Source organism: Stegostoma tigrinum, chromosome 27 (assembly GCF_030684315.1).
Source record: "Stegostoma tigrinum isolate sSteTig4 chromosome 27, sSteTig4.hap1, whole genome shotgun sequence".
NCBI lineage: Eukaryota > Metazoa > Chordata > Chondrichthyes > Orectolobiformes > Stegostomatidae > Stegostoma > Stegostoma tigrinum.
The window spans coordinates 49545223-49562865 of record NC_081380.1 but is presented as its reverse complement, the minus strand read 5'-3'; the positions used below and the strand labels follow the sequence as shown (position 1 = coordinate 49562865).

The following is a 17643-nucleotide window of genomic DNA, read 5'->3' as shown; positions in this document are numbered from 1 at the left end:
ACAACATCTTGTGATTTTTTACCAATATTTGAAATTTTATTCAAAATTCGTCATTTTTCAATTAAAGATTAGCTTTGGTAACAAATTCCAAACAAAAGTACATTGTAAATATTTTACATAAATTGTTTTCCTTTCAAGTGAAGAGCAAGAAACTAAAATGATTGTTTTAAACTCATAATCCCCACCCCCACTCCCACCCCCTTACAGCCACAGTTAATAGATGTTTCAAATGTGGCTTGTTTCATTGTGAATGCAATGGTTGGTGAGGCATCGTTGGGTATATCTGTTGTGAACTGGGGTGGTACAATGGCTCAGTGCTTAGCACTGCTGCCTGCACAGCACCAGAGACCTGAGTTTGATTCCACCATTGGGTGACTGTCTGTGTGGAGTTTACATGTTCTCCCCATGTCTCCTTGGGTTTCCTCCAGATACTCTAGTTTTCCCCCACAGTCCAAAGATGTGCGGGTTATGTGGATTAGCCGAAGGAAAAGTGGGGTTACAGGGATTTGGTCGGGGGTGGGGGGTGCGCTGTTGCTGTGTGATGCTGTTTGGAGGGTTGGTGTACACTTGATGGGCTGAACGGCCTGCTTCCACACAGCAGGGATTCTGTGAACTGAACAAGAAGTGCTCTAGTGAATAGCACCAGCTGCTGAGTCATGGGAATTGACTCCTTGCTCAGCAGGGCTGTTGTATTGTGCATAACTGCATCATAACATTAGGGAAAATCCAATCATTGTTCAGTGACAGAACAATACAGCAAGAGGAGGGTGAGAGGAAACATTTTATGTTATCTTTGGACAGAAATTAATTGTATACTTTTCTGGTCACCCCATCAGCAGCATGGAGAGAGGCAGAGGGCAGTGTAATGTCCTCGCAACCTTCCCTGTCTTGGTCAGAGGAGAAAATTTCCATTGTAACTTTTCATTGTTTTCTATTTGAGACAGGAATGTGCTGTTGCATATTTATTCAAAGGAGTGTTTAATGTTTGTTTCAGTCCTGTGGTTTTTAGGGGTTCCTTGGCTCATTTGCTTTCAAAACATAATTTGTAACAGTATCTTAGCCCTATGGCAATCGGATGTATTTGGTTTTAGTAGTAGCATCAATTGACTTTAAGCTTTGCTGGTTGTGCTGTTCTCTTCTGATGTGCTGACAAAGAGCTGTTGGTGCAGTTTGTACAATTGGTGTGAAATCTTCGTGCTGTCCTCAACACACGGTTCCTGGTAAGCTGTGGAAGAATGTTAAGAGCATGCAGTTACAATGCTAACACCTGTAATAAAGTGACCGAATAGATTGCGTTATTGCAGAGTTTCACAGTTGGTTCAAATTTGTTAAGGTTTTTTTTCTTGCACTATTGATTGATTGATTCTAATTGATTCTGGTGCTTGACTGACTTGTCAGTTAATACTTGTTTTTCTAATTTTTTTCCCCTTTAAACCTGGTTGAAATAATTCCATTTGTTGTACATCCAGTTACATTAACTTTTAAGTATACTGTGCTGTGCATGTTACAAAGCCTGGTGAATGCTGATTCACTGAAATAGGAGAGGGAGCTGAAACTGTAAATGTAATCTGTGCATAATGGGACAAGTAGGTATGCATATTGATGGGGTACCCAGTTTTTATATGCAATCTGCCTTGACAAATTGAGATAACTACATGAATATTTTTTTCCTGAGAGCGTGGACTGAATCCTGATAAGACTTGTGAAGGCAACTAAAAACCAAAAGAACTGTGGATGCTGTAAATCTGGAACAAAAACAAAGTTGCTGGAAAAGCTCGGCAGGTCTGACAGCATCTGTGGAGGAGAGTATAAAAGGAGTTAACATTTCGGGTCCGGTTCTGAGGAAGGGTCACCGAACCCGAAACGTTAACTGTTCTTTTTTTTTTCTCCTCCACAGGTACTGCCAGACCTGCTGAGCTTTTCCAGCAACTTTGTTTTTGTTGTGAAGGCAAATGTTGGCAGCTGGCTCATCTGCTCCACTTCTTTCAGTTCACAATTAATTGTAACAGATGATGCGAGCTGTTGGTAGGGTCCACCTGCTTAGGGCCATGTTCAAGAAAAATCTGGGTGAAAAATCGGGTTTATGGAAAATACCTGTTTGAGGGAACTGGGAGAATTGATACGAACTATTGATTTTGATATTTCTACAAGTTTGACTGCAGAATAAATGCAATCAGATTTCAGTTAATTTATGAATTAGACCATAAGTACTTCTAGTGGAAGTGTCAAATGCACTGAGGAAAATAGCTGTAGCTGGTTTAATGTGCAGCAGTAGAATCATTGTGTATATGTTTTGTGTAAATCTGTATTTACTATTGATCAGAACAAGAAATGTAGGTGAAATTCAGTTCTTTCTGGTGTTTAAAAGGATTCTTGGCAAAATACGCATCAAATGGAATGGGGCTTTTCCACAGAGATCTGTTCTGGGACCTCTGCTTTTTGTGATCTTTATAAAATGACTTGGATGAGGAAATGGAAGGGTGGGTTAGTAGGTTTGCTGATGACACAAAGGTTGTGGAGTTGTGAACAGCATGTTGTCTGTTGTAGGTTGCAACGGGACATTGACAGGATACAGTGAAGGGCAATGAAGTGGCAGATGGAATTCAACCCAGAAGAGTGTAAAGCGATTCATTTTGGAAAGTTGAATTTGATTGCAGAATACAGGGTTAATGGCAGGATTCTTGCCAGTGTGGAGGAACAGAGATCTTGGGGTCCACATCCATAGATCCCTCAGAGTTGCTACCCAAGTTGATAGGGTTGTAAAGAAGGCATATGGTGTGTTGGCTTTCATTGGCAGGGGAATTGAGTTTAAGCATTTAAGAGCCATGAAGTTATGCTGTAGCTCTATAAAATCCTGGTTAGACCACACTTGGAATATTGTGTTCGGTTCCGGTCACCTCATTATAGGGAAGAAGTGGAAGCTTTAGAGAGGGTGCAGGGGATATTTACCAGGATGCTGCCTGGACTGGAGGGCAGGTCTTATGAGGATGCGGAAGCTAGGGCTTTTCTCACTGGATTAAAGAAGGATGAGAGGTGACTTGATAGCCCAAGGCAGAAATGTGTTATGTGAGGGCATAATCTTAAGGAGATTGGATGAAGGTATAGGGATGATGTCAGAGGTAGGTTCTTTACACAGAGTGATGGGTATGTGGAATGCACTGCTGGCAGTGCTAGTGGAGCCAGATACTTCAGAGACTTTTGAACAACTCTTGGATGGGCACGTGGAGGACGGAATAATGTAGGGTATGCAGGGTAGTTTGATCTTAGTAGGATAATAAGTTGGCACAACATGGTGCCCGAAGGGCCTGTTCTGTGTTGTACTATTTTATGTTCTATGCTGTTGGCAGTCATGTGGCTTAAACTGATATTATCTTTGCATTTTTTTCCCCTTCAGGTTGTTCTTAGAAACATGATCATATGATGGCTTGATTCCCAGGAAACATTTGAATGACAGACTGCCCAAAAATGTCAAGTTCAGGTTACCCCCAAGGTCAAGGTCCATTTGGTGCAGAACCAAACCGATACCCAACTCATGCAATTCAGTATAGCTTCTCCAACAGCAGGCACCAGCAGGTAAGCTGTCAGGTATTGGTTGACCTTGTGCAGCAACCTACACTGTTTTGGCTCTTGTCCGATTGTTCAGCTAATTCCATTTTGAACAATGCTGAAGTACATTGTAAGATTGTTCTTTGGTTCTCTGTGTCTTCGGTGATAGAGCTGAGACATGAATTAACACTAAGAATGCTAAGAAGGTAGAGCATGAATGATATTACATTCAGAAATAAGAATGTTTAGGAAATCCGATGATGTTTTAGAAACTATTGTGACAAATGTCTATCCATAGAGTTGGTCTTTGGGCTTTGCATTACCCAGCCTCTGGGCTCCTGGTGCTCATTTAATTGCCTTGAAGATTCATTTTCTAGAATTTATGCCTGAATTGTCGTGTGTTTGTTGTCAACTCCTATTTTACCCTTTCAGAAAACTGAGAAACTGGGAGATAGTGGGGAATTACAAAAAGCCTAAGCTGGTGTCATGCACTAATTACTTACACATGCAGCCTGTTGCATGCTGTATAGAATGTGTTAACATCGTTCTGTAGCTTCATGAGGTTGATGCTTGACCTTTAGGTGTGCCAAGTACTATTTCTGTACCCCACTAATCATAGAATTCCTACAGTGCAGAACAGACCATTCAGCCCATCATGTCCACACTGACTCTCCAAAGAACAACCTACCCAGACCCACGTTCCCTACCTTATCCCTGTAAGCCTGCATTTCCCGTGGCCAGTCCACTTAGTCTGCACATCCCTGGACACTATGGGCAATTTAGCATGGCCATTCCACTTAACCTGTCCTGTACATCTTTAGACTGTGGGAGAGAATCGAACACCCAGAAGAAATCCATGGAAACACGGGGAGAATGTGCAAACTCAACACAACCCTGAGGGTGGAATCAAACCTGAGTCCTGGTGCTGTGAGGCAGCTATACTAACCACCGTGCTGCCCTGCAGTATACTGGTATGGAGGCAGAATTGGCTAATGGCAGCCAACAGTGAATGGAGATAAGGGTTCTCTTTCCAGATGATGACCTCTTGAAAAATGTAGGATCCTGAAAGATCTAGGCTAGATGAATGTTGAAATGATGTTTCCTCTTGTGAGTGAGTCCAGTACTGAGGACAGATTTTTAAAGATGCCACCATTTTAGGACAGAGATAATCTCCTATCTCAGTGCGTTGTGTGAATTTTGGAACTCCGCCTCAGAAGGTAGTGAAGGCAAGTCATTGTATATTTTTGAGGTGGAGGTAGATAGTTTTGTTCAACAAGGGGATTAGAGGTTATCAAGAGTTGATGGGAATGTAGAATTCAACACACAAGCAGATTACCTGTGGTCTTAATTCCAGGGTTGGCTCAAATGGCCAAACAACTTGCAACATATTCTTACGATTGTATGGGATATGATGAGATGTGAGGTTTATGATAGGTTATGATCACTCTGCCTGTATTTTTACTTCTTTCTATTTCTTCTTCCGTCATATGTTTAACTTCTCCTTACATGTCTCTATCCTGCTTAATACAACCAATTCATGTAGTATTGAGTTCCACATTCTAACCAGTCTCTGGTTAAAAAAATGAAAAAAAAGTACTTGAGAGACTGGCTTTCTCAGAACTGAAGAGGAGTTATACTTGAAATGTTAACTTTGTCTCTACACAGATATTGTTAGATCTGATGAGTGTCTTTAGCACTTCTGTTTTTATTTTAGATCTCCAGCATCCGTACTACCATGCTTAAGGTTGTGCTCCTGAATTCCTAATTGGACTTAACTACTATCTTTTATTTATGTCCCTTAATTCTGACCTTAATATAGAAATATCTTCTTCACATATACTTTAACAAGCCTTTTCCTTATGTATTTTTCTATGCTGAAGGACATTGTTAAGTCTTGAACAGATTTCAGTTCCAAATTTCTATTTTGGAGTGAACTCAGAAGTTGCAATCTTAACACTGATTCCTTCATTTGGAACACATGACTGCAAGTTTTATTAGGCCACACTACCATAAGAAATAGGGACAGGAGGCCGCCATTCGGCCTCCCAAGCCTGGTCTGCCATTCAGTACATTCATGGCTGATCTGATACTGCTCATGTACACTTTCTTGCCCTTTACCCATGACCCTTGATTCTCCTAGCAGATTATCCACTTGCATTATATCCATGGCCTTAATCTTCTGAGAGTTTCTGTTTCTATGAAACCATTGTAATTTGTGATTATGTAAAAATTATTTCATTGTCATTGGGTCAAAACCCTCAAACAGCTTTTCAGCAGCACAATGGATGCAACAGTTTGAGAAGGCTAGTTTCTTCCATGGAAAGTAGTGAAAACTGGATCATTGCATTCATTCATGATTGGTTAGCCTTATTTTTATCAAATAGGGCAGTCAGGGATATGGGTGAAACTGGAAAATAGAATGGAGACCACAATTGGAGTAGACATAATGTTATTAATTGATAAATTCAGGTGCAAAGGACTAAATAACCTCTTCCTAAGCTTTGTTGTCTGTGGAGCAATTTGAGATGAACAATAACTGTACTCTTTCCTCGTGATATTGCCAACCTATAAATGAATGAAAAATAGACTTGAATCAGATCCAGATAAGTGTAGGTGAGGTGGATTGGCTGTCCTAAATTGTCCATGAATGAGTAGGTTAGGTGGATTAACCATGGTAAATACAGGGTTACCGGAATCTCGTTGAGGGGGTTGGATATAGGTAGTATGCACTTCAGAGGGTTGGTTTGGACTCCGTGGGCTGAATGGCTGGCTTTCACGCTGCAGAGGTTCTGTGATTCTAAGATTCCATCTAAGTTTCTCTCTTACAGAAAAGAGATGAAAATTTAACAGTGCATCAAAATGAAGCCTTACAAAAGCCATGCATAAGTCTTTGCTGAGGTTTTAATTTTATGGTGACCATAAGACAAAAGGAGCAGAATTAGACCAATCAGTTCACTGAGTCTGCCCCACCATTTGATCATGGCTGATCTGTTTCTCGACCCATTCTCCTGCTTTCTCCCCGTAATCCTTGATCTCCTTCCCAGTGAAGAACCTATCTATCTCAGTCTTGAACACGTTCAATGACTTAGTGTCCATAGCCCCTGTGGCAATAAGTTCCTCAGATTCATCATTCCTCTTCTTAGTTCTAAAGAGTTGTCGGAAGCTTTAACGTTGGGTTCTGTTCTCTCCTCCTAGTAGAAACATTTCCATGACTACTCTGTCCAGGCCTGTCAGCACTCTGTTTTTTAATCAGTTGCTGCGTCATCCTTAACTACATCGAGTATAGTCCCAGAGTCCTTGACCACTCAGTGATAAGCTCTTGATCCCTGGGATCATTCTTGTAAACTTCCTCCATAGCCAGCATATCCTTCCTTAAAATTGTGGCTAAAAGCTGCTCTCAATATTCCAACTGCAATCTAACCAGAGATTGTACAGTCTCAGCAGTGCATATCTGCTCTTGTATTCTAGCCCTCTTGAAATGAATGTGGTCATTGTATTTGCCTTCCTAATATACAACTGAACTTGCACGTTAATTGTACGAGAATCCTGAACTAGCACACCCAAGTCTCTTTGAGCTTCAGATTTCTGAGGTCCTTCCCCATTTAGAGAAAATACTCTCCACCTCTGTTCTTCCTACCAAAGTGCAGAACCCGACAGTTTCTCCCATTGTATTCCATTTTCCACTTCTTTGCCCACTCTCCTCATCTGTCCAATTTCCCCTCAAGCAGCCTCCAACGCTTTTTCTGATGAAGGGTCTGGGCCCAAACGTCAGCTTTTGTGCTCCTAAGATGCTGCTTGGCCTACTGTGTTCATCCAGCTCTACACTTTGTTATCTCTCTCGCCTCAACACTACCTGTCCTTCCACCCGTTTGTGCCATCTGCAAATTTAGTAGCAATGGCCTTAGTTTTCTTTGTTCAGATCATTAATATCTGACATGAATAGTTGTGGTCCCAACACTGACCCCTGTGGAAGTTCACTGGTCACTGGCAGCCATCCTGAAAAAGACTCTTTTATCCCCTCTCCCTGGCCTCTGCCAGTCAGCCAATCCTCTCTTCATGCCAGTACTTTGGCCTGAACACCGTGGACTCTTGTCTTATTTAACAGCCTCCTGTGCGGCACCTTGTCAAAGGCCTTCTGGAAATCCAAATAGATCATGACCATTGGCGCTCTTTTGATTAACTTGCTTATTAGCTCCTCAAAATATTCTCACAGATTTGGTAGGTATGAACTCCTCTTGATGAAGCTGTGCTGACTCAGCACAATTTCAGTGTGCACTTCCAAGTACTCTGCAATCTCATCCTTATTAACGAACTTCCAAAATCTTACCAGTGCCCAAGGTCAGGCTAACTGACCTCAAGTTTCCTGTCTTCTGACTCCCTCTGTTGATATTAGTGGTGTTACATTAGTCATTTTCCAGTCCTCTGGAACCCTCCCTGATTCCAGTGATTCCTAAAAGATCATACCAATGCCTCCACAATCTCCTGAGCTATCATCTCCTTGACTCTGGTGTCATCCATCTGGTCTAAGCAGTTTATCCACCTTCAGACTTTTTGACCTACCCCAGCATTTCCTAAGTGATGATCAGTACATTCACGTCTGTCCCGGACTCTCTTGACATTCTGCTATACTACTGGTGTCTTCTATTGTGAAAATTGATGCAAAATACTATTCACTTCCTTTGCCATTTCTTTGTTCCCTATTACTGTTTCTCTAGCCAACGGCCTAATGTCCAATCATGCCTCTCTTATCGTTTACATATCTTAGAAAAAAAAATTCTTGCAATCTTCTGTATTAAATATTACCTTCAAGACTCTAGCCCTGGCCATGGAGCAGTGTCTATTTCCCTGACTATACTTTTTCCCCCAATGACAACTTTATTTCTGTTTTCTTCCCAGTCGTATTTCAGTTTGCTCATCTTCCCTACAGCACCTATTCATCTATACAGTGAGCAAGAACCTCAAACTTGTTAGATAACATCTGGGCTGAACACCTTAGCATCCAGGTAACTCTTTCTCTCCCTAATGTGTTGAAGTTTTGTAACTCGGATTCCAGCTCATTCAATCTGAAAAGGAGTTCCTCAAGCAATCAACACTTGCTGCAGACATGGTCATAATGAACCACAATGGAGTCCAGCAGTTCCCACATCATGCAGGCGCAACTCATTGCCTGCCCCTGCATATCTATTTTAATCACCTAATTCTTATTTTTTGTAAAATGTTTTGTACTGGTCTTAGTTTGTAGCCTGCAGAATTACCCCTTTTACCTTCAGTTTGAAAGTAACCTATAAAAAAAAGTCGAATTAGTGGCTATGTCCAACCAATGTACTTACAGCTTATTTGTGATGTAACTTATTTTTGGTACTGGATTCCTGAACCTAGGCTTCTACTTATTCAGTTTTTTTAAAAAAACTTACAAACTATGAGCCAAAATAACCCTGAATTTCCATGCTGCTTCAAATTCTCTGAACTATATACTCACTTGGGCTGTCTCACTCTGAATCTGATCACGCCTTCATGACATGCGAAGCTTACTGACCGTGGACTTTCAACAGACAATGAATCATCAAGACATTGCAATGTGTACAGTCTTTTTTATCTGCAACCGCTGCCTCCTGATATCACCTGAACCTTGAGGTTCTTTGGCCCACATTTGGTGTGACCTTTTTTTATACCATTGTGTGAAGCACTGTTGCACTCTCCTGTTTATTTGTCTGAAGTGAAGGACATTTTGCACTGTTCAGTATTGTGGTGGCACACTTCTCCAATTGAAGGAAGACCTAGTTTTATACTAAATACGTACTAGAGTTTCTTTCCAATAAATCAATTTGACCAGGTGATTTTGAGCATGTTTGTTTTGGTTTAATATTTTTCCATCATGGTTATGAGGAAATAAGGGAATGGAGATTTACTCTTCTATCACTTGGTCCCTGCCTCACCACACAGTCACACACGCACCTTTATTGGTAATAGAACTGAAACATGAAAATTCTTCATCAAGAGTTCATGGCTAAGCATTTTCACTTAGTAACATTCCACTGACAAGTGTATTGTGTAACCTTGTGTTTCTTTTATGATTATACTGAAGGTGTAATAAATCTTGCACCTCTGTTACCTGAAATACTGGAACTAAACGTGCTGAACTTCAGTGGGTTACCGGTACTTTGAATAATTGTGTTTGAAGATAATGTCCATTTCATTTTAGAAGTTGAAAAGTTTTCATGGAAGAAGGATCAGGGGCAGTGCAGCCAAGGGATTGCACTCTGAACTTTGTGCCCTAGACCATGACCCTTTTACTCAGTGTGTAAATAGAAACAAAGCATTTGGTAAGTTCACACATTAGGTGCAGCATGGCTTGAACACAACAGTCAGCAATCTCTGTTCAGTTTGGTACAATGCAGACAGAAGGTTACCTCCATACACCTGCAATAAGAAAGCAACATGAAACAAATCTACTGAAACCTTCTCTTTTTGCTTTTAATCTTGCTACAACTCTGAGTGACCAGCATGCTTGTTGTCACTTTTGTTTTCATACATTAACAGATAACCTTCAAACATTCTTAAATCAGAAATGATTCTACGCTCTCATAGCTTTAAAATGGCATTAGTTTTAAACTGATAAAGTAATAATTTGCTGCTTCTAAGTGAAAAGTGACAATTATTTTGTCACAGATAATAAAATGTGAGGCTGGATGAACACAGCAGGCCAAGCAGCATCTCAGGAGCACAAAAGCTGACGTTCCGGGCCTAGACCCTTCATTCTCTGATGAAGGGTCTAGGCCCGAAACGTCAGCTTTTGTGCTCCTGAGATGCTGCTTGGCCTGCTGTGTTCATCCAGCCTCACATTTTATTATCTTGGAATTCTCCAGCATCTGCAGTTCCCATTATCTCTGAAATTATTTTGTCACATCTTGGCTTACTCACAAGTATATGAATATTTTACCCTATACAGTATATCATCAATCCCACTACCAATAATGACGATCCTTTACACTAGATCGCATTACAGAGGTCATTAAATAAAACAATAGGAGGAGGCCTTCAGCCCATAGTGCCTTTTAGCTCTTCAGTACAGTTGTCAAATTAGTCCCATTCTGTGTTTCTCTTTCTCCCTGGACCAGTAATTGTTTCCTTTTCAACCAATTATCCACTGTCGGTTTGAATGTTATGATTGAATCTGTTCCACCACCCTTTCAGATAGTGAATTCTGGAACACAGTATGTCACTGAGTAAAAGGGAACAAAAGCCTTCTCATGTTAGTGATGGCTCTTTTGCTAAACATTTGAAATCTGTTTCCTCTGGTTATTTGCCCCACCACTAGAAACAGTTTCTCCTTGTCAAAACCTTTAATTATTTTAAATGACTCTTATAGCTACATTCAAATATGTCTTCCTGCACCCATTTTAAAACAGTATTTGGTAGCTTATATGGTCTCGTCTCACAACCCTACCAACATCAAATCTTTTTTGGTGCAGTGGTAATGTCTCTGTGTCTGGACCAGAAAGCCTGTGTTCAATTCCCACCTGCTCCAGAATTATGTAATAACATTTCTGAACAGTTTGATTAGAAAATGTATATCCTACCAAAATGTATCATTGCTCACTCTTCTATGTTGAACTTCATCTGCCATGTTACTTCATTTCTTTAGCCTGTGTTTTCTCGGAGTCTATTATGATTCTGTCAATTTGCTATTCTTCCAAGTTTAGGTAATCAACAAATTTCAGTAATTGTGATCTGTACTTCCATATCAAAATTATTAATGTATGTATTTGCTGCCCATGCAAAACATAATCCCAAACTAAACTAGTCCTGCATGCCTGGTCCTGGCCCGTATCCCTCCAAACCTCTCCTTATTTATGTACTTATCTAAATGTCCTTCAAATGTTGTAAGTATACCCACATCCATCACTTTCTCAGGAAGTTCATTGCACAAACCACACTTTGTGACAAAAAAATTGCTCCTTGTCTTCTTAAAAATCTTTCTCTTCTCCCCTTAAAAATGTGCCCTCGTTGTCATGAAATCCTTCACCCGAGAGAAAAGACAACTGCTGTTGTCTATCAATATCCCTCGTTATTTTATAAACTTCTATAAGGTCATCTCTCAACCTCATATGCTCCAGTGGAAAAATGTCCCAGCATTTCCAGCCTTTATTTATAACTCAAACCTTCCATACCTCGCTACATCCTGGTAAATCTCTTCTGAACTCTCTCCAGCTTAATAATACCCTTGCTATAACTATGTGACCAGAACTAGACACGATATTCCAGAAGAGATTTCACCAATGTCCTGTATAACTTCAACATGACTTCCCAACTCCTAAACTCAAGGGACTGATGATGAAGACAAGCATGCAGATACCTTTTTAACCACCTTCTCGATATGTGATGCAAACTTCAAAGAATTAGGTACCTGAACCCCGAGAACCCTCTGTTCTACAATACCGCCCAAAGTCCTCTGACGAAACATGCTGACTATCCCTAATAATTTTTTGCTTCTAAATATTTAAAACTCCTATCCTTTAGAATCACCTCTAACTTACCCAAATTGATGTCAGACTCACAGGTCTTGAGTTCCTCTGTTTCTCATTCCTTTTTAAAGGCACAACATTAGCCACCCTCCAGTCATAGAGCTGTAGAGCTGTGCAGCATGGAAATAACCTCTTCAGTCCAACTTGTCCTTGCCAACCAGATACCCAAATTAATCTAGTACCTTTTTACCAGCATTTGGTCCATTGCCCTGTGAACCATTCCTTCCAGATGCCTTTTAAACATAATTGTAACAGTCTCCATTGTTTCCTCTGGTGGCTCATTCCACACAAGTTGCCAATCTTTGTGTGATAATGTTGGACTTAGGTCCCTTTTAAACCTATCCCCTCTCACCTTAAATTAATGTCTTCGAGTTTTAGACTGCCCTGCCCTGGACAAAGGCTATTTACTCTCTCTATACCCCTCATGATTTTATAAACCTCTATAATGTCACTCCTCTGACCCTCTCGGTAAAATAATCCCCGCCTATTTAGCCTCTCCTTATACCTCAAAGGCACCAACCCAGGCAACATCCTTGTAACCTGTTATGAACAGTTTTAAGTTTTGTAACATTGTTCCTAGAGCAGGGAGATCAGAATAGTATGCCAAAAGTGGCCTAACTGATGTCGTGTACTGCCACAATATGACCTCTCAACTGCTGTACTCAAATGTTCTGACCAAAAAAGGCAAGCATAACAAACATTGCTTTCACTCTCCTGTCTACCTGGGAATTCACTTCCAGGGAACTGTGAGCCTGTACTCCAAAGTCTCTTTGTTCAGCAACGCTCCCAGGTCTTTGCCATTAAGTGTATAAGTCGAGGTCTAATTTGCCTTTCCAAAACACAGCACCTTCCATTTATCTAAATTAAATGCCATCCCCAATTCTTGGCCCATTGGCCTATCTGGTCAAGGTCCCATTGTCCTCTGAGTTAACCTTCTTTGCAGTCCATTACACCACCAATTTTGGCATCATCAGCCAACTTACTAACCGTGCCTCTTATGTTCACATCCACATCGTTTATATAAATGACAAAAAGCTGTGGGCCCAGAACCAATCCTTGTGGTACACCGCTAGTCACAGGTCTCCAGTCTGAAAAACAACCCACCTCTACCACCCTTTACCTTCTACCTTCTTGCCAGTTCTATATCCAAATGACTAGTTCTCCCTGTATTCCAAGTGATCTAAGCTTGATGACTAGTCTACCATGTGGAACCTTGTTGAATGCCTTACTCAAGTCCATATAGATCATGTCCTCCGCTCTGACTTCATCGATCCTCTTTGTTACTTCTTCAAAAAACTCAATCAAGTTAGTGAAACACAATTTCCCACACACAAAGCTATGTAGACTATTCTTAACCAGCCCTTGCCTTTCCAAATGCATTAAAATCTTGTCCCCCAGGATCCCCTCCAACAACTTCCCCACCATTGATGTTTGGCTCACAGGTCTATAGTTCCCTGGCTTTTCCGTATCGCCTTTTTTAAATAGCTAGACTTCAGGCACCTTCCCCATAGTTTTTGGTGATGCAGATATTTCTATGACGGCCCCCCTGTAATTTCCTTCCTTACTTACCACAGCGTTCTGGGAGACATTAGATCAGTTCCTTGAGATTTATCCAGCTTTATATTCTCTGAGACCTCAAGAATGTCGTATTCTGTATTGTGGACTGTTTTTAAAACGTAAATATTTATTTCCCCATGTTCTCTAGCCTCCATTTCTTTCTCCACAGTAAAATTGACTTGAGATATTCATTCAATATCTCTCTCATCTCCTGGTGTTCAACATAAAGGCGACCTCTTTGACCTTTAATGGGCCCTAACCCCTGCCTCATTACCCTCTTACTCTTAATGTACTTATAGAATATCTTTGGATTATCCGTCAAGGTCATCTGCCACTGCTGTCTCACATTCCCTCTTTGCTTTCCTGATTTCCTCCTTAAGAATGCTGCTACACTCTCTATATTGATTAAGACTCATTTGAACCCAGTTGTCTGTCATTTTTTAAAATTTATTAATTTGTGGGATGTGGACATTGCTTGCTTGCCAGCATTATTGTTTGTCCCTAGTTGCCCTTGAGAAGGTGGTCGTGAGCTGCCGCCTTGAACCACTAGTCCATGTGCTGTAGGTTGACCCACAATACCGTTAGGGAGGGAATTCCAAGATTTTGACCCAAGGACAGTGAAGGACCTGTGATGTCAGGATGGTGGGTGACTTACAGGAGATCTTGAAGGTGGTTGTGTTCCCATGTATCTGCTGCCTTTGTCCTTCCAGGTAGATGTAGCCATATGGTTGGAAGATGCCATCAGTGGTGGAAGGAGTGGATGCTTCTGGAAGTTGTGGCAGTCAAGTGAAGCTGCTTTGTCCTGAATGGTGACAAGCCTCTTGAGTATTATTGGGGCTGCACCCATCCTGGCAAGTGCGAGGCAGAGATTTTAAATTTTAAGATTTTGAAGCACGTAATAAAATACACTATTTCATCTACAGACAGCACCCTTACCTGTGCTTAAATACCAGACAATTACCTTCTCTATCTACAGAGTTTGGTTGAACTGGCTTTAATTCCCCAGTATTGAGACTCAATAAAAATTTGAAATAAAATGTTAACCAAGCGGTGATGACTATGTAACCACCGTCAATTATTGTAAAAAGCCTAACTGGTTCACTAATATCCTTTTAAGAAAGGTAGTCTGCCACATTCATCTGATCTGGCTTATACGTGACCCTGGATCCACACCTTGCCCTATGAATGGGTGTTCATTACTAAATCAATGACGAGCGTGTTGGTGTCACCTATTTTATTTAATCATGCGTAGGATGTAAGTGTTGCTGACTGGACCAGCATTTATTACGCATCTCTAGTTACCCCTGAGAAAGTTTTGATGAGCAACTGCCTGGAACCACTGCAGCCTATTTGCTGTAAGTAGACCCTCAATTCCATTAAGGAAGAAGCTGCAGGATTTTAACCTGTTGACGCTGAAGGAATGTTGATATATTTTCAAGTCAGAGCAGTGTGTGGCTTGGAGGGGAATTAGTAAGTGGTGATGATACCATATATCTGTTGACCTTGTCCTTGTAGATGGTTACAGTCATGGATTTGGAAGGTACTAAGGAGCACTTGGTGAACTTCTGCAGTGCATCTTGTAGATGGTGTAACTGGGGACTGATTCTCTTTATTTACTTTAACGGAACCCCTCCTGGTTTTTAAAATTTATAACAGATCTCCTCCTAACCACCTTCTCTCCATGGAGCACATTCCTACTTTTTTAAACCTATCTTCATATCTAAAGTATCTCCCTTAAATAATTCTTGTAAACCACTTCAGCACTGTCTCCAGTATGCTTGCATCCTTCCTACAGAACACCTAATAAAATTTTATCATTTATTGTCAGGATGGTGGAATACAAAAGTAGAAGTCCAGTGTACCGTTATGGTCAGCTTAAGTAAATGTGTTGAATGGGAAACAGTTCAGAGAAGGTTTGCCAGAATATAAAAAACAAAAGATCTGCAGATGTCGTAAATCAGGAACAAAAACAGAAGATTCCGGAAAAGCTCAGCAGGTCTGGCAGTATCTGTGCAGGAAAAAATCAGCTAATGTTTCAGGTCCGTTCTGAGCAAGGGTCACCGGACCCAAAACGTTAACTGTGATTTTTTTTTTCTTCTTCACAGATGCTGCCAGACCTGCTGAGCTTTTCCAGCAACTTTTTTTTTGACCAGAATATTTCCTGTAGAGTGAGAATTTTATTTTAAAGGAAGGTTAAATAGACTAGGTTTGCATCTGCTGAAGTTTAGAAGAGGAAGAGGTGACTTGTTTGAGATGCACATGTTCTCGAGGGGTCTCACAGGGTAGGTATGATGAGGATGTTTCCTGTTATGTGAGAGTATCTAGAACTAAGGGTTGCTTTTGTAAAAATAGTGTTCTTTCTCTTGAGAGTTGAGGCTTTGAAGTTTCCCTTCTAAAAGGGTGATGGAAGCAAAATCGTTGAATACTTTTAAGATAAAGGTAGTTAGATTTGTGTTAAGCAAATAGGTGGAAGTTTATCAGGGAATGCGGGAAAGTGGATTTAATAATGCAGTCAGGTGAGCCATTATTTTATGGAATGATGGAGCGGATTCTAGAGGCCAAATTGACTACTGTGCTTATTTTTGGTATGTTTGTAAGATTACAATATGAAAGTAAAGTAGCCATCTCCCAATTGGAAAAGCCTGTAGTGAGACAGGACCTGGAGTACTGTGTACAGAGTTGGCCTCTGTATCTCAGGAAAGATACAAAGTACTTACCTCGGAGGTATACAAGGAACAAAGAAATTACAGCATAGGAACAGGCCCTTCGGCCCTCCAAGCCTGCACCAATTGAGATTCTCTGTCTAACCTGTCGTCTTTTTCTAAGGGTCTGTGTCCATTTGCTTCCCATCCATCCATGTACCTGTCCAGAGATATCTTTAAAAGACGCTAACGTGTCTGCATCTACCTCTTCCGCTGGCAACGCGATCCAGGCACCCACCACCCTCTGCGTAAAGAACATTCCACGCATATCTCCCTTAAACTTTCCTCCTCTCACTTTGAACTCATGACCCCTAGTAATTGAGTCCCCCACTCTGGGGGGGAAAAAGCTTCTTGCTATCCACCCTGTCTATACCCCTCATGATTTTATAGACCTCAATCAGGTCCCCCCTTAATCTCTGTCTTTCCAATGAAAATAACCCTAATCTACTCAACTTCTCTTCATAGCTAGCACCCTCCATACCAGGCGACATCCTGGTGAACCTCCTCTGCGCCCTCTCCAAAGCGTCCATATCCTTTTGGTAATGTGGCGACCAGAACTGTACGCAGTACTCCAAATCTGGCCGAACCAAAGTCTTATACAACTGTAACATGACCCGCTAACTCTTGTACTCAGTACCCCGTCCAATGAAGGAAAGCATGCCATACGCCGCCTTGACCACCCTATTGACCTGCGTTGCCACCTTCAGGGAAAAATGGACCTGAACACCCAGATCTCTCTGTTCATCAATTTTCCCTAGGACTTTTCCATTTACTGTATAGGTCACCCTTGAATTAGATCTTCCAAAATGCATCACCTCGCATTTGCCCGGATCGAACTCCATCTGCCATTTATCTGCCCAACTCTCCAGTCTATCTATATTCTGCTGTAATGTCTGACAGCCCCCTTCATTATCAGCTACTCCACCAATCTTAGTGTCATCTGCAAATTTGCTGATCAGACCACCTACACCTTCCTCCAAATCATTGACATATATCACAAACAGTAGTGGCCCCAGCACAGATCCCTGTGGAACACCACTCGTCAGAGGTCTCCAATTTGAGAAGCTCCCTTCTACTACTACTGTCTCCAGTTTTTTTTATCCATCTAGCTAGCACACCCTGGACCCCATGCAACTTCACTTTGAACATCAGCCTGCCATTGGGAATCTTATCAAACCCCTTACTGAAGTCCATGTATATGACATCTACAGCCTTTCCCTCTTCAATCAACTTTGTCACGTTCTCAAAGAATTCTATTAAGTTGGTAAGACGTGACCTTCCCTGCACAAAACCATGTTGCCTATCACTGATAA

General features: G+C 41.2%; 1 protein-coding gene across 11 annotated transcripts in view; it reads left to right on the top strand.

The window, feature by feature from the left end:
• ncor1 (nuclear receptor corepressor 1) overlaps positions 1–17643 on the top strand; it is a 382757-nt gene that overhangs the window by 56432 nt on the left and 308682 nt on the right. For all 11 annotated transcript variants that reach the window (XM_048557338.2, XM_048557340.2, XM_048557334.2 and 8 more), the window contains exon 2: positions 3395–3573. In XM_048557338.2, the coding sequence (XP_048413295.1) occupies positions 3448–3573 (126 nt within the window). In that variant the 5' untranslated portion in view covers positions 3395–3447. The remainder of the gene's footprint in view (positions 1–3394; positions 3574–17643) is intronic.